Source organism: Melanerpes formicivorus, unplaced genomic scaffold (genome assembly GCF_026170545.1).
Source record: "Melanerpes formicivorus ecotype bairdi unplaced genomic scaffold, bMelFor1.0.p_v2 SCAF_18, whole genome shotgun sequence".
Lineage (NCBI taxonomy): Eukaryota > Metazoa > Chordata > Aves > Piciformes > Picidae > Melanerpes > Melanerpes formicivorus.
In genome coordinates this window covers 11,103,384-11,126,893 of record NW_027142370.1, presented here as the reverse complement: position 1 = coordinate 11,126,893, position 23,510 = coordinate 11,103,384, and the positions used below count along the sequence as shown (strand labels likewise).

The window sequence follows — 23,510 nt, the reverse complement described above, 5'->3', positions numbered from 1 at the left end:
TCCTAGAGTACCATGCAGATAAACTGCCAAGAAGGAAAGTTTCTAAGCAGAAGGACCACAAGGATGATCAGAGGGCTGGAGCACCTCTCCTATGAGGACAGACTGAAGGAGTTGGGGCTGTTCAGTCTGCAGAAGAGAAGGCTCCCAGGTGACCTCATTGTGGCCTTCCAGTATCTGAAGGGGGCCTACAGGAAGGCTGGGGAAGGACTGCTCAGGATCTCAGGTAGTGATAGGACTAGGGGGAATGGAATGAAGCTGGAGGTGGGGAGATTCAGGCTGGAGGTGAGGAGGAGGTTCTTCACCATGAGAGTGGTGAAGCCCTGGAATGGGTTGTCCAGGGAGGTGGTCAAGGCCCCGTCCCTGGAGGTGTTTAAGAGCAGGCTGGCTGAGGCTCTGGCCAGCCTGATCTAGTGTGGGGTGTCCCTGCCCATGGCAGGGGGGTTGGAACTAGATGATCCTTGTGGTCCCTTCCAACCCTGAATGAAACTATGAAACAAGCCCAACAGTTAGAACTTGGACAAAATCGAGTGCTTAAGCATCTCAGCCTGCCCTTATGGCTCTGTCATACTGAAATGAAGTTATGAATTGCAGTTTTAGTTCTTCAGAAGATGCTGAATGCACTGTTCATGTGACCAATTCAGCAGCAGCAGTAAACTCTTCCCGGATTAGATGAGCTTGGAACTAGGTCACATATACATTGCTGTGTGCCTTCAGTGTAATCAGGCTGTACATTTAGAGAAGAGAAAACTATTTTTCCACTAGACAAGCTTCAAAAAAGTGTGATACATCTCTGGAAGAAAACACCTAGTCCCACTTCCTCTCTGAAACATGTTCATATGTAACATTGATAAATGAAAGCTGTAAGTAGGACAAGCCAGAACAGAAATAACTGCATCTCTGCTATATACTTAGATTTGTATCCAAGAATAGCTTTATTACCATAAAACTGCATAGATAGATGTAAAAAAACCAACAATGTCCAATTTCAAGCTTACTATAATGACACAATTCTACTTCAGAAATAGTAGCTTCCACTGCCGTTTAAAGCTTGAATAGTAAAGCCATCAGAAGGTGACTTCAGTTTGCCAAGTCCCAACCTCAAAGAGAAAGCTTTTTGAAGAATTTCCTCTGGCATGCTTAATATCCTCTCCCCTTAGTGACCAATTCTGCCATCACAAACACCCACAGAATTCAGCTGTACATACCTGAGAAACACCTGTGAACTCTGATCCAGAACTGTCTGTAAACTGTGTGCCATTGAGCGAAACCTGGAAAAAATTACATCTGTCGGTTACAAGGGCTGAGGTGAACACTAAAAGAGCACTAACAAAGTCAAACAACTAAACCTGCCCCTGCATCTGAAGATCTGAAGGCTGTATGAAACAGCCTTTAAAACTTGAATGATTGCTGGGCTGCAGAGGTGGCAAGTCTCTTTTGTCACAGAAGCTGCACAGATGAAGAGGTTTCTAATTTTTGCACTATGACTGTTTTGTTGGCAACCTCGAGATGAAAGAATTGATACAAGCAAAAAGTTGCATGCAAAATGACATTTTTTTCCTTCTGTGTTTGATTGTTCACATTCAGCATTTAAACTTCTATTGTGAATCAAGACAGTTGCCAAAGATACAATACTGCTTAGAAAAATAAGCAGTGGTAACCAGGAAGACTCTTCCAGAGTCAGCATCCAAATGGCATTGAGCTAATCCAGCACAGCAGCTTTCCTCCTCCCCAGGTTATAATTCCCCTCTATACCTTGTACCTCCACAAATGCTAGAGACTAGCACAGATACAATCAAGTGCCCTTCACAAACCCCAGATGTTTTCATGCAGCATTATTTGAAGACTTTACAACAAGAGTACATTTTGCACACTGACTTGAATTTGAAGAGCAAACTGATATAAAGAGAAGGCATAAAAAAGAGGGGGGGAAATGTCAGTCAGTTGCTTAATTCATTATTTCCCCCTCTTCTTAAGCACTGGCTTATCTCTTGAATTTCAGATAGAATCTACCTCATGTCTCATTTCCACCTTTCACATGTTTTTGTTAACCTCTCTGTGCTCTCCAGTTTTCCACCCACTACTGCCTCACACATTTCTAAGACTGCTCTGAAGACCACGCCAAACCCTACCGTGTTTAATGTAGCAACTTCCACATCTTGTGTGCTGGATTTACAGAATCCAGTAAATGTTTTTACACTGCTACCAACCTAGAAACTTAAGACTGGGGCCTCCTCCAGTACAAAGGGACATCCTTCAGTTTCACACACCCACAGAACTGCAGAGAGTACTGCAAAGTTGCTGCCTTCAGCCAGATTTTTCAAAGGTAGAGGATTAAATAAATCAATCAATCTTCAAATCACTGCTAGAGAAAATACAAACAAGAAACCACACCACCTCGCTTACATACCCCATGCTAGCTTTCTAAAGTAGGTAGTTAAGGAAAAAACCCTCATATGTGAAGTCAAGCATCTCAGATCTGAAACTACAGAAGTGAAGAAGTCTGCATGGAACAAGTTCCCTATTTTCATTCAGCCACTTCCCAAAAAAGAGAAGAAAGGCCTTTAAAAAAAACCAAAAAAAGCCTTCATCACAAAGAAAAGAAATCCTTCAGTACCAAAGTCCACTGATTATTGGCATGCATATGTATTCAAAGAACAAAGCAGTCAGTAAGAAAGTTTAGAATGAAATCATCTGCAGCTCAAAATCTTTCTTTTCTTGAGAAGATGAACTTCCTTTACATTCTAGACAGTGCTGAAGAGAAAAGCTTGAGCTGCCACAGTGAGATGTGCAGATGGTCAGTGACCAAGCTGAAGGCAGTCAGAAGTGTTACAGAAGTAAAGATAAAAACAGTGGGAGGCTTCTTTTACCTACTAGGTGTCATAGGATGTCAAGACAACACACTGAACAACAGAAGCGAGGGCTTCATGGAAGAAGTTGCCATGCTACTACCAAAAGGCATCTCTTTGCCCCAAGTACCATCCAGAATTTAGTTCAAAATACTGGTGTAAGCCCCCCCAGAATTTAGTAATAGCCTAAAGATTTGTAGAAAGAACAGCAAGGAACGTAAAGAGAAGGATTAGACAAACAGCAGAAAACTAAACCATCAACAATTCATAGAATCATAATTGTTTCAGCTGAAGAAGATCTAAGATTGAGTCCAATCATCAACCCAACACCACCATGGCCATTGAATGATGTTCCCAAGTGCCATGTCCACACATCTCCTGAACATCTCCAGGGATGGCAACCCCCCTCCCTGGGCAGCCTGTTCCAATGCCTGAACACTTCTGCAGCAAAGAAATGTTTGGTGATATGCAACCTAAACCTTGCCTGGCACAATTTCAGGCCATTTTGATTATGTGCCCATAGGCAATTAGATACAAGACATTGTATGTGAGGCTTAAAGCAAGCCAAAAATTAGAGAAAGGACTTCATTGGGGGTGAGTAATGACAGGATGGGCAAGGGAAGGAGATGGCTGAATGGCATGGCAGAGAAAACATGAGAAGAATCTTGTCGAAGTTAGCCAAAGGGATCTCAAACAATAGCAAGCGAAGAACAGGGAAAACAAACAAACAAAAATACAATGAGACAGTCTCACAAATCATGTTGGGAAGGAAGGGGGAAAAAAATAGCACCAAAACTACAACTGAGTTCTTTTTCAAGGCAGATGAGGAGCAAGGAGCATTAGGTAGTGTGTCAGGAGCTGTAAGGCTCCTGTAAGGAAGTAAACAAATAGATGCATTAAAAATATTCAGAAGCTAAGGCCATGGCAGAGACATCGGATTTACTTCTTGCACCTTCATCCTCACTACAGAGGAATTTAAGGCATACTCCAGAAAGAAACTTCTCACTGAGAGAATATTTTTAGAGGATCTGCTTCAATGCAAAGCACTGTTAAAAAAAAAAAGAAAAAGAAACCCAGTATGGAGCAAATGGACAACTCAAGAATTAGCAAACCACCAAGGGCAAATGACATTCAGCCAAGAGTGCTGAAGAAGCTCAAGGATGTTACAGTTCCACTAATGATTTCAGGATGTTAATGCTGGCTTTATTCTTCTCCAGTACTAAAGGAGCAGATTATTATTATCTTCCCTCCACTTATTCATTAAGCTTTCCAAAGAAGCTCTAGGAAACTGCAGTTATCCAAAGTCTGTAGCAGGAAAGTGCCTGAGATGACCAAGTTAACTGATAGTACCAAATCCTTTGTGTTACTGAAAAGACTGGAGGATGGCAGAAGGACCATACAAGATCTAGTTACTGAGCCATATGTTGACAGATAGAATCCTGGGTGCAGAGATTTGAAGTAGAAGTGACAAGCTAGACAGCTGCCACTTCTGGAAGACCCTAGCTTTTGGGGGTTTAATTACAGAAAGTTCACTTTTACAGTCCTGAATAATCTTTTTTAATTCTTTGAAAGGTTAATGTTCCAAAACCTAATTCATGAACGTGCCAGAAGGAAGGCTGGGGTGGATCAGGAAGGTGGCCCATCTCTGCATGCACTACACACCCTAACAGAAAATGGGGGGGGAAACCATCAATAATCTTCCTGCTGCTGTCACACTAACTCACTTTCTCTAAAATATAAGTTCTCTGGAGAAAAAGGAATATATCATCTTGGCTCAGGATAACATCTACCCAAATGTAACAGGAGAGACTCACAGAATCATTTGGGTTGGAAGGGACCTTCAAGCTCATCTAGTTCCAACCTCTCTGCCATGGGCAAGGGCACCTCCTGCACCACTTTGCTCAAGGCCCCATCCAACCTGACTTTGAACACTGCCAGGCTTGAAGCTTCCACAGCTTCTCTGGATAACCTGTTCCAATGCCTCACCACACTCATGGGGAAGAATTTCTTCCTTATGTCTAAACTGAGCTTCTTCCACTTTGAAGCTAAAAATCATAGCCTAAGCAATAGTCCTTGATTTCACCTGAACAACCTTGAAGAACCAGTTGAGCAACCAGATCATAAACACTCAGACTACCATAATTTGCTCTAATAGCCTGTCACTATCAAAACCAGCCCTTCAGTGGGCTGAGTGACATATTATTAGACAACACACCCCCATCTTCCTCAAAGTTGAAGCCTAGTGAAGTCACACAAACATCAGGAAAGTGAGAGTGATGCAATGTCTCAGGAGAGCATAGGAAAAGAAAAGCACAGGAAGAAATTAAGGTGTGACTCATCATCAATGAAGCCTCAACAGTTCAACAGAAATGTGATGCTCAGAAGTGCAGGATTTAATCAAATTTCTCCTGGGGGGGAAATCACTAGAAAAAAATTGCACTGATGTTCCCAGGCACATTAGGAAAGTTGTTGACTAGACAAAACCAAAAATGTTACCAAGAGATGATTCAGGCCACACTTTAGTCCATGAAGTCCTGACATAACCACTTCAATTCATTCCCTAATTTTTATAGAAGGAAAGGAAAATTAGATTTGATCAAGCATCCGGAAGAACACATTTTCCCGAAGTGACTAAGTAACATTAAACAAAGGTACTGTGCCTAACCCTGGCTGCCACCCCCACAACCCACCAAGACTTCTTAGCTCTGCCACTTGCTCTTTTGCCGCCACTCTCGATGCCAGAACCCATGTGGCACAGATGTTGTGTGCTGAGCCTTCTCTCGGGCGCTGCCAGTCAGCGAGCACACCACGACTCTGCTCTGCAGCTTCAGAGCAGCTCTGCCTCACTTCCCACCCCTGGCACCCAGCATTGTTTGGGAGGCAGCAGTTCCCAACTGGGCTGGCTGGTGAAGATCCCCCTCCCAGCAACCTCGGTGAAAGCTCTGCCTTGGGTGCTCTCCAGTCGCAGGCTGAGCTGTTCCTTTCCTCTCCCAGGCACAGCTAAATTGGTCCCAAAACCGCTGCTGGCAGATGAGTGATGCTTCCAAAATCCTAAGTGATTTTCAGATATGAAGAAAGATTTCTTTATGCCTTCACTTCAAGAGACAGGAAACTACCTGATTCCAGTCAGTGAAAATTTCAGATCCTGATTACAGTTAGGGAGAAGCCACTGTGGAAGTCAAATGTATGAATGAGGGGAAAGAATGATGATAAACATATGAAAGTGAGGTTCAGCAGTTAGTAGCAAACAAAATCTCACACAGGACATCTCTAGACTGGTAAGATATGGAAAGGCACGTGGGAGGAGGATGATTCTACACAAGCACTGTGGTTCTCCATTTATCTAGTCCCACACACTGTCAGACAGAACAGCATGCTGCCCAGACCTCTAGCACAGCAAGGTTTGGGATTGTGTCTGCTTTAAGTATTGCTTTTCAACAGTGGCAGTACTGACCATAGTCTCTGCAGTAACAACAGCCTCTGCAGAAGGTCTATTACAGCACTGAAACAATACTATAATGTGAAAACTATCAGTAAACTATCAACACTGATCCTTTGCTTAATAGTTCTATAAACCCACATTATACCTAGTTAATAGCTTGTACTGCCCAGGTTTTCAGAGGAAGAGCAAGCTGAAACAGACCTGCTTGGCAATGTCATCACTCTTGCCTACATGACTTCATATATCTCAACATTCTGATTATTTTCCATCTGCTATATTGCAAGAAATCCACAAACATTTTTTAAGGCATTGGAAGTACCCATCCAAAAGCCTAAGCAGTGTCCTATATGGTTTCCCACAGAAAAAGTTGTCTTTGCTAGAGTCTGGACAGAAAGTGAGAACACCATAAGGCCTGCTAAGTATCAACTGCTGCAAAAACACCCCCCACACACAAGCAAACAAAACAAACCCCACAAGTAACTAAAAAAGGCATTGAAGCATATGACTAATCATAGAATCACAGAATGTAAGGGACCTCTAGACATCAAGTCTAACCCTCTGACAAAGCAGGGTCTCCCCTAGGGCAGGTCACACAGGACTGTATCCAGTTGGGTCTGGAAAGTCTCTAGAGGACTCCCTGCACAACAAAACACTATGTATCCCACCATTTCTTCATGAAAGAAGCTGCTCTTAAAGGTGGTCTAACACCGAAAGAAATGCTCCAGGGAGGTCTTGGAATCAGATGACTGTTCACTGAGAGCTATAGTTAGGAATCCTCTCAGAGAGGTTACTAGTGCAGCTGTGGGTATATTTATGGTCAGTATCAGCAAGGTCAAGAAGTGTAGAAGCATCCTTTGACAAAGCATGCCTGGGTCTGCTGCATCCCTCCAAGGGAAGCTGGGCTGGCCCAAGGCAACTGATGGTCCCTGTCCATGGTCATGAAAGTCTGATGCCTAAGTGGCAGGTGAACAGCAAAGTTTCCCAAGAGAAGTCTAAAGATTTCTTATTTGTCATTGTGGACAAATGCCCAAAAGTACAAGAAGCTTTGCAGAGAGAGTAAGCACCCTTTCAGAAAAGCATACTGAAATGGTTTGGAGAATAAAAATGTAAGAGTTTTCCTCCTAGCACTGGAGTACAGAAAATGCAAAATAGAACAGAATAAACCAGGTTGGAAGAGACCTTCAAGACCATCACATCCAACCTATCATCCAAATCCACCTGCCCAGTAACAGGCAGGAAAACCCTCAGCAACACCAACATAGGGCAACAAAGTTGGTGAGGGGCTTGGAACACAAACCCTGTGAGGAGAGGCTGAGGGAGCTGGGGTTGCTTAGCCTGGAGAAGACTCAGGGGTGACCTTATTGCTCTCTATAACTAACTCAAGGGAGGCTGCAGACAGGCAGAGGTTGGTCTCTTCTCCTAGGCAACCAGTACCAGAACAAGAGGACAGTCTCAGGCTGTACCAGGGAAGGTTTAGGCTGGAGGTCAGGAGGAAGTTTTACACAGAGAGAGTGATTGCCCATTGGAATGGGCTGCCCAAGGAGGTGGTGGAGTCACCATCACTGGAGGTGTCCAGGAAGGGACTTGATAGGGTGCTTGGTGCCATGGGTTAGTTGATTAGGTGGTGTTGGATGATAGGTTGGACACGATGATCTTGAGGGTCTCTTCCAACCTGGTTTATTCTATTCTATATTCCAAGGTTGCTTGGCACAGCCACACTCAGGACATTCAAGCAGTTCTCAAGCTTCATCATGACTTTTGATTAATAAAAATTCTCTTAAGATCAGTTATGCAAAATTTAATTCCAAAGAGCCTTTAAGCAGTGGCTTGGAAACTGGCAAGTGTTTGATTTACAACAGTGGAATGTCTGGAGGTTCCTACTTCCAAATAGTTCAGTGTGGTGAAGCACTGAAAGATGCTTTTGGGGTAGGTAGGGGAACAAGGTGTTTTATGAATGAAGACCACCAAATAGTTGTATTAATGCTACCCATGAGAAGCGGACAAACCACCACCAGCACCCTCCCCAGTTTAGAAGCAGGAGTGTTTTGCTTAAGAATCTGACATCACAAGCTTCCACATTTTCACTGTGACAATCACACATCTCTAGTGACACTGAGCAGAAGGCAGTGATAGTAACGCACACTTGCTTGCCAGGGAGTCTCAGCGTGAGAGGAGAGACACTGACAGGAAGTGATTATTGATTAGTGGCAAACTCGCCAACAAAGAGATTGGTGAAGGTTTCCCACACAAAGAGATCCTTGCTTTTACTAAAGATAGGAAAATGCCAAACAGAAGCCAGAGGAAGCAAAGAGAGGGTGGTAACAATAAACAAATCCAATAGCCATGCTAAGGCAGCCAATGCCTGATCTGGCCAATGGATTGAATTCTGCAGCCCATTAATCCATTTTACCAAGCACATTACTGGGAGCATTAACACCAACCTAAGTTAGCTTCTCCCAGCCCAGCCTGCCATTAATCTAGTGTGGTCCACACTCCTCAGACTGGAAAACTTTTCAATGAAGAAACACACATCTATAAACACATCAATGATGCAAGAAATCAGTCCCTTGGTATTCTTCTGAAACCTTCAAATCTTTACATCAATTACCAGGTAGAGAGAACAGCAAAGGCTGCAGAGGAAGCAGCACTCCAAGGACTGGCACAAGGCTCTTGTGACTCTCTTAATATCCCACATTTGAGATACAAAATGGGAATACTAGTCACAAATATTGATAAACTACCTTTTAGATCTCAAATAATTAAGTAGCAGGATAAAGAGAAGTTGCCAGAAGTTGAACAACAGCCAAGAGTAAAGCATTAGTGAGGAAGCTGGCAGAGGCTCCAGATGGCAGAAAGCACTGCACATCAATACAGCTGAGGTGACAGCTCAGCCCTTACTGAGGCTGGTACCTGATGCACAGCACATCTGTGTTCAATAGCTCTCATCCTTAACAGAAATTACCATCACCACACAGAGCGCTCAGCCAAATAGATAACCTTACCATACTGCTTGGAAGCAGAAATAAGCCAGAATTCCACTCCACAGCCAAGGAGCTAAGCATGATGTGACTGCACACTCCCCTCCTGGGCACAGAGGAGGTTTGTGGAAGCAGATTTGCTGCAGAACACCACATTAGCTGTGAGATCTACCAACTGGCTATGATCATAGAATGCTAGGGGTTGGAAGGGAACTCCAGAGGTGAAGTCCAAACCCCCTGCAAAACATGACCACTTAGGGAAAGTCACACAGGAAGGTGTCCAGGCATGTTTAAGAGCTCCAGAAGAGACTCCACAATCTCTCTGCACAACCTGTTCCAGTCCTCCATGACCCTCACACACACCCTGCCATTAGTTACAAGCCCACTGAACAAGGCTGTTGTTAAGTAGATCTTTCATTTAGTACTCCAGAAGGGGAAATACGAGCAGAGGGCTTGAGCTCCACTGCTATGAAGGCAGGATGAGAGTTGGGGTTATTCAGCCTGGAGAAAAGGCGGCTCTGGGGAGACCTTAAAAGTAGGCTTGGAGGATGTAAAGGGAGCTGCAGGAAAGCTGGAGAGGGACTTTTGACAAAAGCATGGAGTGACAAGACAAGGGATGATGGCTTCAGACTGAAAGAAGATGGATTGAGATAAGACCTGAGGAAGAAGTGTTTCCTCATGTGAGTGCTGACACACTGGTACAGGTTGCCCAGAGAAGCTCTGGAGCCTCCAAGCCTAGCAATGCTCAAAGCCAGGTTGGATGAGACCTTAAGCAACCTGGTCTAGTGGGAGGTGTTCCTGCCCATGACAGAGGGGTTGGAACTAGACAATCTTGAAGGTCCCTTCCAACCCATTCTATGACATTACTTCATATTAGGAAGAATCTATTACAATAAATCTATTTGAAGTTTGTAAGATGTATTTGGCAATAGGCAGTCATCATATTAATCTAAAACTATGAACTTGCTATGAAAGCATCCCCAGAAAATTCTTACAGGCAAAACAGTCTCTATCCCTTTTGCCTTGTGCTACTGCCAAAACACAGTTGGAGAGATGCCAGGTAAATGCCCCTTCAACCAATGCATTTGTAATTTTCCTCATTATTCATACAATCAATAGTAAAGAGAACTCAATTTCAGTGACAATTCTATTGCAGTTTTCATGTAATATTGACTTCCAGTGTTTAAGTAAAACCACACCACTACAGAATTTGACTAACCTGCAAGACAGGTTCTCTGAAGGCCTCCTTTCCTCAACAAGTCATATTAAAACTTATCAGTGTCGTATTTGCTTACACCCAAGTATTTCCAGAGCTTACTAAAAACTATTCCTCAAATTGATGTCAAACATGTTGAGAAGCTGAGGGTGGGGAGGCTTCATCTAGAAAGCCCAATCTGCTTTGCACAGATGACAAAGCAAGTTGATTATGACTCAAAACCCCAACAAAAGGGAAGGACCGAGCAGTGCAGGATAGGAAGAAAACCAGTTTTCCTTCTATTTCTAGTTCTTTAAGCACTGAGATCCACTTCTGGTGGATTTACATAGAACTGATGAGGTTCTTCCCCATGAGAGTGGTGAAGCCCTGGAATGGGTTGTCCAGGGAGGTGGTTGAGGCCCTGTCCCTGGAGGTGTTTAAGCCCAGGATGGATGAGGCTCTGGCCAGCCTGATCTAGTGTGGGGTGTCCCTGCCCATGGCAGGGGGGTTGGAACTAGATGATCCTTGTGGTCCCTTCCAACCCTGACTGATACTATGATACCTGCTGCATCTTATCTTTCTCCCCCCCTTTAGGTCCTCAGAGCTAAGATAGAACAATTCTACTGTAGCACAGCAATCAAAACAGACTGAAGTTTAAACAGCTACTTCAATTCAAAACTACAAACCCATCAAACCAGGACTGGCAAAAGGTATACTCAGGAAGAAAGTCATCTTAAATGAAACGAGCTGCACTGCAAATAAAGATGCCTGAAACTATCCTGGGTCAGAGTTTTTTTCAGCAGTACCAGCTTTGAAGTAGTATTTCCAGAAGAAGGGAGATGTTGCTATTCTGTAATGAGTTTTAAGGGAGCACCTTCTGTAGTCTGTGCCCTTCCTCCCACACATTCTTCAATAGCACACTCAATTTTTCTTTTATCTGAATCAATCTAAAATACAGCCTTCAGGAAATGGGCACCTCTGAGGAAACAGGAGTTCACAGGCTGCACTGCCACAACAGAAAAATGTTAGCACACAGGAAAAAAGCTCTGATCTGTACAGGAACTAGAAAACATTCATTAACCAGGATTGAAAAGATGAAACTCGTGTGCTTCTCATTATTAGACAGAACGATCTCCAATGGCTTCATTCTTTAACTGGAAGTTAAAGCCATGTCAGACTCAAAGAAGAGGGGGTTTGATTTTGTTTGATTAAACAAGGATAAATGACTCAGCTGGACATTAATTTGAATGAAGCACTTAAACTACTCAGACCATGAAATTTAAATAGGTATAGTCATTCCTACCTCAACCACTCGAACTACCTGCCTCCCTCTTTCTTAAAGGAAAGTCTGATGTGACAGCTGAGCACTACCAAACAATACCCTAAAAATACCCCAAACAAGAAACCAACACAAAACCAAACAACCCACACCACAGGTGCTTTGTAGGATGAAATGCCCAGAACCCAGAAGTCCTGCTGTGCTCTTTGGACACTATGCTGCATTTCACTGCTAACCCAAGTCTAGCTAAGCTATACTTAAATATCTAAGCACCGCCTTTCATATGATCTCAGACTTTGTAGTAGCAAGGCCAAAGATGTTCCTGAATGAACTCCTGTTGGGTTCTTTTTCTAGAAGATAGGATCTAGTGCAATCCTTATTTAGAGATTGCAAGTGGCAAGCCATGTAAACCAGAATTCACCCAGGTCAGGATGAATTAGCCAATTTCATTACTCCTGTTTACTCTCCATCATCATTTTTCTGCTGTTACGGATTCAGATGCTTCCAGCTGATGAGAGCCATTTATTCCTTACCTTCTGAGAAACTACTAAGAGTTAGAAAACAGGGTACTAGAAGTCAGGAACACAGACAACAAGCATGAGACTTTCTACCAGGTAGCCCCAAGAACCTGTGTTCAGGAAGAAATCCCTGCCAAATACCAAATAACCTTCCTGCTCCTCCATTTGATACCATTGAGAGCAGACTCAAGGACCAGGCTAATCTTTAGAGGGCTGCATACACAAAACAAAGATACTCCCATTGCACCCAAAAGCTAACAAACTGAAGTCACCCTTAATGCAAGAGCAGTGACCAGGTGATGAAGTGCTACCCCAGGCCTGGAAGCCTAAGTCCCCAGCCAGCCCTATGGCCCTGCCAGTTAATTCTCAGAAAGCTATGCTTCCCAGCAACGATTAACACCCTTGTGAACCTGCACTGCCTCCAGCCTCTGGTGGTTAATGGTTAATTGCCTTCCAGCAGAGAGGAATCACTGCAGGAGAAAAAGCAACAGATCCCTGATGCCATGGAAAGTGCCTATGCTTGCAAGTTCCATCTTGTCATTTTATCTTCCTTTGAACTTAAACCCATCTGTCTCATCTTAAAAAAAAAGACCTGAAAGTATCAGAACCACAATTTATGCCATGTTTAAATCTGCAAGCACATACTAGAAAAACAGATACCATCTCCCATGCTGAAATGCACACTGCTATGCAATAAATGAAAGATACTGCCCTTTGGGGGAAAAGAAATTAAAATAGAAGCCTAGAGCTGCGCTTTTATCCAACTGTCAAACTTGACTTTGCAGCCACAGCACCACTCTTTGTGCAAACAGGCAGCCTCCCCCTGATGAGCCATTTCCTCACAGCATCAGAGAGGAAAAATTCACTTCCAGAAAAAAAAAAATTAAACATTCCTTTTGGTCATTACAAATAATAATTAGTAAGTTTAAGGGAGGCAGGAAGTTAAGAGGGTTTAGCATAGAAATGTCACACTGAGCACACTAAAACAGCGACACTGCAGCAAAGAAAGGGTGAAGACAGGAAGAATCAAAACCCTACCTTTTGACATGGAAAAATGGAAATACAAACCAGAAAGCTGCAAACCAGGACATGAGCTTGTGCTCTTCCTTCTAATTTTATCTTCATGGAAAAAATGTTTCTTTTAACAGAACAAAATCCAAGCTACAATAAACATGAGGCTCTCATGCATAACCAAGCCACTGTAGCATGCCTATACTTGTGCAGCCAGTTCCTTGGCTAAAGAAGACCATTCACTCAGATCAAAGTCAGCAGTAATTAATATCCTGGTCTTGTTGGTGTTTTGCATTGCATTGATACAAAGTCCTGCACATCAACTGAACACTGTTAATAGAAATTAATTACTCCAAGAATGCACATGTATATTTAATGATTTGTACTGGTAATTCTGTAACATCAGCCCTTTCATCTTAGCCAATAATTATTCATACTTCACATTTGCCACTGTCAGAAATGCCCAGCTCCAAATTAATAAATTCCACATCTTAAGAGGACACTTAAACAACAGTCAGAGACACTGGCAAGTGTCTCATGTTCTATTTGCAGCCACATTACCTTTACTGAGGTGAATTCTCTATCAAGATTCAGAAACGAACAGAGAGAACAATTTGGTTGTTGCAATAGCTTATGTTCATCCCCAACACTGTGAAAAGGAAACAGGATTCCAAGGGGCATCACACTGTTTTCAAGAGATGCTGGAAAGTATTAGTGCTGCTTCACAGCCCTCTGGAGGAGACCTCATTTGGTCAAGCACCTTCAAGAAAAGACTAACTTGAACAGACATGGTGACAGTCAGCCAGGGTCATGAGCAAAAGGCCTGGTTCGTTTAGCCCAGCAAAGCAATGAAGTTCTCTCTGGGAATACACTGGGGGTGGGCAAAAAGCAAGAATTAAACTGAGGTCAGGGAAAGCAGAATAAAATGCCCTGGAAAACATTCCAAGTGAACTCTATCAGTCACAGCATGAAGGATGTGAGGCAGAATTGAAGACGGGGATTGTGAAGATCAACTTCCAGGGAAGCTGAAGGAGTTCATGCAAGGTATTTTTTGGTATACTTTCAGATAGGCTGCACCAAAAAAACCTGCCCAGATCCCCCTACAGTTTTATCATCACTCACAGAAAAAAGCTTTCCAGTAGCCCAACTGTATTTGCAACTCAGCTGTAATATTTGAGTTGCCTTTGTCTTCCATGTGGGGTTTTTTTTCAATCCTATTTGCAGCAGGGGAGATGAAGGAAAATTTGCCTGCAGTAGTTTTTCCTACAGCTTTTAGATACCTTTTAGCAACACATTAAAAATAAAAAGCAGAACAAATTAGTCCTTTAGCTTTTATGTGAAGGTATGGACAATTTGCAAGATAAATCAAACTTGAAAACCTGAAGCAATTAAACCCAAATTTAATAGTAAAGCCATAAGGGGAGAAGGAGATTGTCTTTTATAGGTTGAGGTATAGCAATTAATTATATTTAAAGAGTTTTCTGCACAACATTAAACGCTGTTCCCTAGCTGACAAGAGAAACAGCAGCAGATACACAAAATTGCAGAACTGATTTAAGCACAGACAAGCTTAGGCTGGAGTGGAAGAGTTGGCTTGGTAGTACCCAGATAGGCAGCCACCAAGAATCCAGGCTCTCTAAGGGAAAAAGGGAGGAAAAGAGATTGCTTGAATTAAACCCATCACAAATTCTTTAAGAGCACATATCCCATGTGCTCTACTTCCCTTCTTTGTAGCCAAATATGACACAGCAGAACACAGCCAATCCGCCTCCTACCAGGATTCTGCCTTTCCTGCACTAAAAAAACATTCAATGTTTTTCCAGTCACATGTGCCAAAAAAATCCCCAAATAAAGACCAAAAGCTAATAATGAGGATGATTCAAGCATTTCTTTTCCCTAATACAATGGCCAAAAGTGTTCTGAGCAGGTAGTTAAAAGGCTCCCAAATTCTCTCCGCTAGCCCTGACAGGTCACAACCACGCATGAACGTTCTTTTTTCCCCCCTAGTAGAACGTTGTTAGAGATTTAATCTGTTATTTACATTTCAATACTGAACAGTAACATGCAAAATGGATAGGATTATGCAAAACAAAAATAAGTGCCAGCACTTTTCTATGAACAGTAGGAAGCATTCATCCAAAGGCAAGCGTAAGATGTGCAAGACACTGAGGAATCAATTACTCAACTGTGTAGCTTCACTGATACAACTGTAGATAATCTACTCCAAAAATTATGTTGCAAGAAAATGACCTCACCTGGTAGCTGCTGAAGTGTTAAACATCCCTACTCTAGACAGCACAATCACACCAAATAAAGAGTGAAGAAAAACATGGGACTTCCTGTTACAAAGAGATAGTAAGAACCTAGACACCTACTGGTACCAGAATAGCTCCTTGAACTCTTGCTAGTGTTCTGATGTGTTTCAAAACATAGAAACTGTTCCTTCAGATGTAGCCAACAAGAAGTGGCTGACAATAAACAATGAGACAGTTCAATTCCAGGTGAACCATCAAGTCCGTGGTTACTGAACAGGGAAAAAAGAACAGCAAGAGATGGATTTAACATCACTAACCAACAGCTCACAGAAGGCAAGTCTAAGGCAAGGATGAGCTAATTCTGAAGTGGCACAATAGATACAAACGGATTTGAGAAAACCAAGCACAGCAAGAGACTAAACAACATAGCAAGAATAATGACTCAGAAAAAGCACAAAGAAGGGGAAAAACAACCATAACAGTGGCAAGACAATAGAGGAGACAAAAATCAAAAAGGCTAAAGGCACAAAATGAAATTGTCATGAAACAGCTTGAGGCTACTAAGAAATCATTCTACCAGTACTACTACTACGAGAATTTGCCCATTACTGAATGAAGAGGGAAAACCAGACTAATGAAGAATAAGTCCTCTAAAGAGGATCAACTACAAGCAAGTGACTAGCACAATTAGCACAAATATATGGGTAAAAATATCCAGCCAGAGTCAGCCTATTATTGGAAATAGCCATAGTCACATTCTTCTTCCAAGTCAGCTAGATCTGATAACATTCAACCAAGTTGCTCAGGAAATCCTCTGAGCCATCTAAAAATCAATAATCCTGTCTTTCAAAACTCATGGAGGATGCCTCAGAAATCAGAGGCTCAGGAAAAGGTGAACTATACAAATCCTTTAAAGTGAATAAATTATCTTAGCCCCTAAAAAAATAATATATATATATAAAATCACATAACACATCTCCCCCAAAAAACAACTAAGGGAGAGAAAAAGGTTGGTGAAAGGCAGAAATAGCTGAGCAGTAATATTAGCTTGTCTTCAGTTCCCAGAAAATTTAGTCAAACATATTCAAACAAGTCTTTATATGAGCTTAGATAAGGGGAGGAGGAAGAACCACCTTGGTTGTGTCAACAAGATGCCACATCAAACCAGTACAACTTTCTTCCATGACAGAGTTACACAGGAGAGAAAGAATAAATGTCATTATTTCCCTGATTAATGTTTGTGACACTCTCAATTACTGTGACTTTCTTGCTGCCAAGCTGAAAAAGGAAGATCTTCAGAGAACTACCAAGGATTTCCAAGGGGGCATAGGTGACTATATGCAGAAGAGGAGTCAACAAGGTCAGACTGTTGGAAAAAAGATAATGCTACCTTGGGATGGATAGCTTATGTGACACATGACCTAATCCTTCCACCTAATACTGCTCTGGTAAGTCTCACAGAGACAAGTGCAACTCATTCTGAACACAGGTCTTCAACTCGGGACAGGAACAGCTGGAGAAAAGCCACAAGAGAACTGCCACCACATGTAGACAATAATGCCTGCCAGGAAAGGCTGAAAGAACTGGGGACACCAAGCTTACAGATCAAAATACTGAGTGGTGAAGGTGTCAGTTCTCTGTATCCACAGCAAAGAATACCAAATGAAATGTCTGGATTGCAACAAGGGAGATTTCTATGCTACACAAAATTAATAGCAACATCTTTAAAGACAAAGGCTGCATGGTGAGGTTGTGAAGTCTCCATCAACTAGGTCATTTTAAGAGGTGATCAGACAAACAAGTGACAGCAGTGTAGTCAGTGCTGTTTCCACTAGCCAGAAGATGGATAAATGAATGAGATAATGGATGGAATGAAACTTCAAGACAAGATTTTACAGCACTCAATAAGAGATTTTGCAGCAGTACATTCAGCTCTGGTATCAAACCTAAGGACATGGTTTAAGAAGTACAGAAGGAGTCAAAGAGCTACCCAAGTGCCAAAGCACACACACTGGATGATTGAGAGTCTGGTGAGTTCTGCTTGTGAAAAAAATGGAGGGGTAATCCTGTTAAGAGTAAACAAGTACCTTCACAAGAATAAAACATATAGTTCTAACAGGCTCCTCAAGAGAAACAAACAAAAACCCTAGCCAACCAACAAACAAAAAGCCAAAACAACAAAACCAACCCCCAAAATCAAGGTCTATTCAGCAAGGCTACCTTTGTAACAGAATGAAATGGGAGTGTTGCAGTCAGGCTGCAACAAAGCTTTTTTGCACACAGTAAGCAGCTCTTTCGCCCTAGCAGCAAGCCTGGCTACTTGGCTAGCATGAGATTTGAAAGGTAAAGAAAGCACAGTGTCACTGGCATGGTTATGAGCAGTACTCTAAGACGGTTGCTTAGATGTATTTCTGCTTCCTAGAGAGTGATTACACACACACAAACACAAAATAGCCAAACACCAAAACCAACTCCCCCACAAAAACCCAAACACCAACTCAAACCTTAACGAAAATGGCTTTTCATCTAAAGGATCCACCTTTTACACTGTATCAAGGCAGATAACTACCAATACTGTTGTTTGTTCAGCTTAGAAGAAAGTGAAAAGCTCTGTAATCAGCAGAGCAGACCCAAGACAATTCACAAAGGGAAAAAGCATGGCCACAAAGCCCAGCTTCCCTGGTGGCCACCCAGCCCCTGCCACCCTGCTGTGCTCAGACTGCCTCCTCACCAGCTAGCCAATGCATGTCCTCTCATGATGTACAAGTAGAAGTGTGATTAGGAAGATGGAAAAAGTCTAACTAAAAGAAGAAATGCACATAGTAGCAGTGGGACACACAGAGCCACCCTTTCTGCCTTTCTCACCATTATTTCCTGGGCTTACAGTGGAGTTGCAAGCCTCTCCCGTATAATTTCCTTCCAAGCAGGCCAGCTGGGTGAGGATGTCTGACCATAAAGAGCACTGGCTGTGCAAAAAGAGGAGCTACAGTCATCCTCCCTGCTCACTAGTGTCAATCAAGTTTTGCTTAAAAGGAAAGGCATAATCACAACAACATATTGGAGAAGCAGACACAACAGGTGCCAGAAAGACACCTTCCTCCAGTGATCCTCTCATGGTTTAATGAAAGGGACTCGTGCTCCACTAAAACCCCTTAAGCAGAGACACATACAAAAGAAATAATAATCAGACATAACACCTCCCTGGCCACGTACTAAAACTCATTAATAGATAATTCCTATGCTTATCCAAACTCTCTCATGTCAGTCAGACCATCTACAAAATACCCAGTTTAGTGAAAAACATTAAGACAAGGACAGCAGCAATTCACTAGTCAAACAAAGCCTTAGAAGCATCAATAAGGGCAGACTCCATTGCATCCTTTTTTGTGTGGGTTTTCTGCTAACCATGAGTTAATACAAACACTAAAAACACCACTTTGCATGCAACTTCAAAAAGTTAAATTACCCAGAGTATACAAAAGAATATATTTGTGGCAGAAGTGTCAGAGATAGGACAATGCAAGCAAAATAAAACAGTGAAGACAAACTTCCTGCTATAAAATAAAAAAGGAAATACATGAGTCAAAGAAACCATAGAAAATTCTTCTCTCATCAGAAGAAGCCATTTTTAATGTGGGAAAACAATTGAAATGTAAAAAAGCAATTATTAGAGGGTGATTTTTTAGTATTAAGGCAAGACCTCAAACATCCTCATGTTTTCACATTGCACACGATGTATCAGCCATTTCCCCAAATAAAGACTTCAAGGAAAGAGCTAATGATAGGGATGCTGACATTCCCAGGATATTAAACAGAGTTGGGAGAAGCTTTTTTGAATGGATGGTTTAGTGTCTTCAGTACAGTGAAGGTCTAACATGGGTAGGATCCTCCAGGCTTTCACAAGGAACAGGCACAGGCCACCACAGACCTTTGCAGCTCAGCTGTGAAATCATCGGCAATGCCCTATGGACTGAGGGGAGGGGCTCATCTCACCAACAGCTAATATTCTTAGGGGCAACCTGCTGGCTTCAGAATTTGTTTCAGAACTGGCTTTGCATTTAGACAAGCTCTCACTTCTGTGTCCTCAGTCAAAAGACACAAAGGTGAGCACACATTAAATGCCTCTGTTTGGAAGCTGTACTTATATTAAGCCATAAATTCCCACAAGCCATTACTAGTAATGTTTTAACATACTCCTGAGGACTCTTTCAACCCACTACACCTCCTAAACACAGGTTTTGATTAAAGATGAAAACATATCTTCATAATTACTTGAAATACTGACAAAAGAATATTCCTCTTCCTTCTTACTATGAAGACATAAGATATAGTAATCAAGTTTAAATAAAACCATGCAGCAAGCAGTCAAAATAATATTCGAAGTGTGCCTGATGGAGTCTCCCCACAACTCAGAAAACCATGAAGCCAGGTCACCAATGACAGTGCTTCTGAAAACATTAAATAATAATTAATATTTAACTTAGTTACTATGGAATGCTCCTCAGTACAAAGTTCCTCCTCCTCCATAATGCTTCAAATTTATAGCTGGTGGAGAACACTGCACAAGTATGGCAGGCTGTTTGCTGGACTGGAAAAAAAAAGCCACACCACTTCTTTTTTTCCCCCCCATTGAAAGCATAAGAATCTTTCTTTAAAGCATTAAAATCATGGAATTTGAATATTGTCCACTTGTATTCCTGTGGTTCAGACTCTTAGCCAGTTACGACCCTGAATAAAAACCCCAGTCAGCTCCATGCTGCTGCTGCAAGCTGTCTCAAATCACAGCAGACATCAGTACAATTCCCTGCAGACTCCCTGAAAAGAAGCAGAGAATGACAGTAGAGTGGAGACAGATCTTCTGAGTAGCCAGGAAAAAGAAGTAAAGATAACATGAAGATGATCACACAGATAAAACTGCAAAGTTTCTTCTGACAGTAAAGGAGTGTTCTCTCTCTCTTGATGAGTGACAAAATAAAACCTTCATTCATCTCAAGCCTATTTCAGTGAAGACTTTGGGTTTCAACTCCACATCCTCTACAGCCACAGAGATAAGTTATGGCCATTAAAATAAAGTGGTGACAAACTTCTAGTGAACCTCAGCTAAACCACTAACTTGCCATCTGTTGTGGCAGCAGCTTATTGAAGATAAGCAGCCTGGAAGCATTATGGCAATTAAGAAATCTTTTGGTCATTAACTCCACACCAATTAAACACTAAAGGCTTGCAAAACTGTACTGTGGCTCACAACTGCTTTTTAAGGCAAATTTCTGTTCCATGTGACTGGTTTCACTGTGAGACCCAAAGTAGCAAAGAACCTTCAAACGTTTACTCAGGCACTTACTTCTCTATCAGCAATCCTCACACATATGTTTTCTCCCAACTCAAAACCACATACATGCACACACACAAAATATTTACTTCATTCCTACATTTTGACAGCAACATCATCAGTCCCCATTCAGCAATGCCATGGTATAGCTTGGGGACATGCACACACACATTCTCACTACCACATCTGGCCACAAAAGTCTCTCTGGGCTTGTGACAGCAGTGTTAGCCAAATCCAAAGCCTCACAGCCACCTCTGTGAAATACTCAACTATAGGGTTTATAAGGTCATAGAATTGTGAAAGAGGTTCCATAACTTCTGGCAACAGTCCAACTAAGAAGAGAGTTTATGTGAAGGTATTTTTACATCACAGTTTAGAATAGATATAGAATAGAATAAACCAGGTTGGAAGAGACCTTCAAGATCATCGCGTCCAACCCTTCAACCAATCCAACCCACCTAAACAACTAACCCATGGCACCAAAACACTTACTATTAGAAAACAGATGAACTACTCTTCTGCACAATTCTGTGGTAGCCCCACCTTCCTAGCCTTGGAAGAGTTTTGCTCTGAGAGCTAAAGCTGCCATTTCTGCATATAAGGGGGAAAAAAACCCCAAACAACAACAAATCACAAAACCAGAGAAAAAGCTTTCAAAAAATCATCTTTGTTCACAAGCAAAAATATAGAAGAAATCCAAGCCTGCAGTGCCCACGGTGAGTGTAGGGACTCCAAACACATCATCATACAGCTGTTTGTACTGGTTCTCTCTCTTTGCAAAGAGGCTCAAAGAGAAGAAGCCAGAGTCAGGGTGCATTCAAGGGGTGGCAGGGAGCGTTGAAGCTCGGCACCCCCGCCTAAAGAAACTGCTTTTGTTTGTGAGGAGCTGTCACTGACGCAGGCTGACAGCATGCTTAAAGCAGAACAGGAGTCAAGGTGGAGCCTCCCAGCCCTCTGCAGAACACGATGTGTAGGTTACTTGTAACACAGTTCCCAACAACTCTCAGTACTCCACACAATGTGATACAGCCTAATAAAGAATTACAGTGATTTTCAAGAGTTGTGGCTTGCATTAATAGACTTCTTCCAGGAGCAGAACTGCCAGCCTTTCCTTTCCCTCACCTTACAGTGTTAATATAATTAAGTTTTAGACATCACTGGAGAGAGACACTCAGAATCTGTGAAGGACATGACCAGAACTTATTAGTTCAATTTAAAAACCAAAAATTATTCCATAATGTCAGGCTCACAGCCGCTGTGTTCAGAAGTCTTTCATGAACTCACTTGCCCACTTCAAAAGGCAAAGCGTGTTTCCTGCAACATCAATAATGCTTGCTCTTTTACAGCTCTTTACTCTTCTACACAACTCATCTCCTCCATCATCCAAGAACAAAGAAAAGGACATTTGCATCTTTTCTCCTTCCGAAGACCCCATTCTCATTCGCCAACTACAGATCTCTCTTATTTTACCAGATCTGTAACTGCCACTTGTTTCTTCTGACAAACCGGGACAACAAAAGCAAACCAAAGATCAGTCCCTGAGACAGCACAGTTCTGGTACAAAGTACACCCAGGTGCTGCTTCAGGATCTTCTTCAGATTAAAACCTACCTGGCAACTACTCAGGTTTGTAGCTCCTCAATAGCTGGTGATGGGACAGAAAGTAGATCAGATAGACATGGCCACACACCTGAGTTATGAACCAGTCTGGCAGGAGCCAGCCAGCCATACTAGTGCACAGCCATGCTAAGTTGACCTGGGAGACAGACTACTACCATGAATCCAGATCATTTATTAGCTTAGATGACCAGTTTTATGTGAAAGCTGGCTCAAACTCACTCAGAAGATGCATGGTCCTAAGGCAACATGCCACATGCATTTTGGCCCCTTCCCAACAGCTTTGGTTTCCTCCTTGTATATGTGCAAATTCTTTCAGAGGAAAGAAGTTCGCTAGGGGGTCACTCACCTCAACTCTTCTGAGCTCCTTTTTTACTTCCTTTCTTTTCAGGAAGGAGGAAGCTATGAGGGTTTAGACAAGCATAGGTTAAGCATGGCTTCCTACTAAAGATTTTTCATATTATTCAACTCTGGGCACTCATCTTACACCAAAGCCTCTCGAGGCTTCCCTGAACGAAGAGTGGAGAGTTAGCCACTCTGTAGAGTGATGCAGATCAGGAGTGCCTCGCCCTCAAATCAGTATGTTCCACCATTACTAGGAATTTTGAGATGACAAGAACTGCATTTGTGGCTTGTGCAACACAAAGTTGATAATTTGAAAGTATGGTTAAAGTTCACACTCCAAGAGTATTTCTCTCTGGCACTAGCACCTCTCCAACCAGAAAAACTTTAGTCTGAAAGCCTCAAACAAGCTTGCAGGCAACCCCACTAAATTATTCCCCCTAAAATCCACGTTGTATAACAGTAACTTCTGCAGGACTAAAGCAATTGTACCTTCCATGTCCAAAAACAAACCAACCAACAAAAAAAGGCAATATATAGAAAAGATCTAAAGAAAGAAAACTACTTCAAGGAAAATCCCTCTGTTGTTCAGACCTATCTTTAATGCTCTTGCTGGTGTGTTTCCTCACACACCTAGGAGGTCAAGGTTGCCTTGAATCTTATAGTACAAAATTAAGTCACTCTCATGTTGAAAAAATA

General features: G+C 42.2%; 1 protein-coding gene across 1 annotated transcript in view; it reads right to left on the bottom strand.

Moving 5' to 3' along the window:
- Positions 1 to 23,510, bottom strand: part of FAM193A (family with sequence similarity 193 member A) — a 73,768-nt gene that overhangs the window by 43,737 nt on the left and 6,521 nt on the right. The window contains exon 2 of the mRNA XM_068149605.1: positions 1,206 to 1,268. Within this exon, the coding sequence (XP_068005706.1) occupies positions 1,206 to 1,268 (63 nt within the window). The remainder of the gene's footprint in view (positions 1 to 1,205; positions 1,269 to 23,510) is intronic.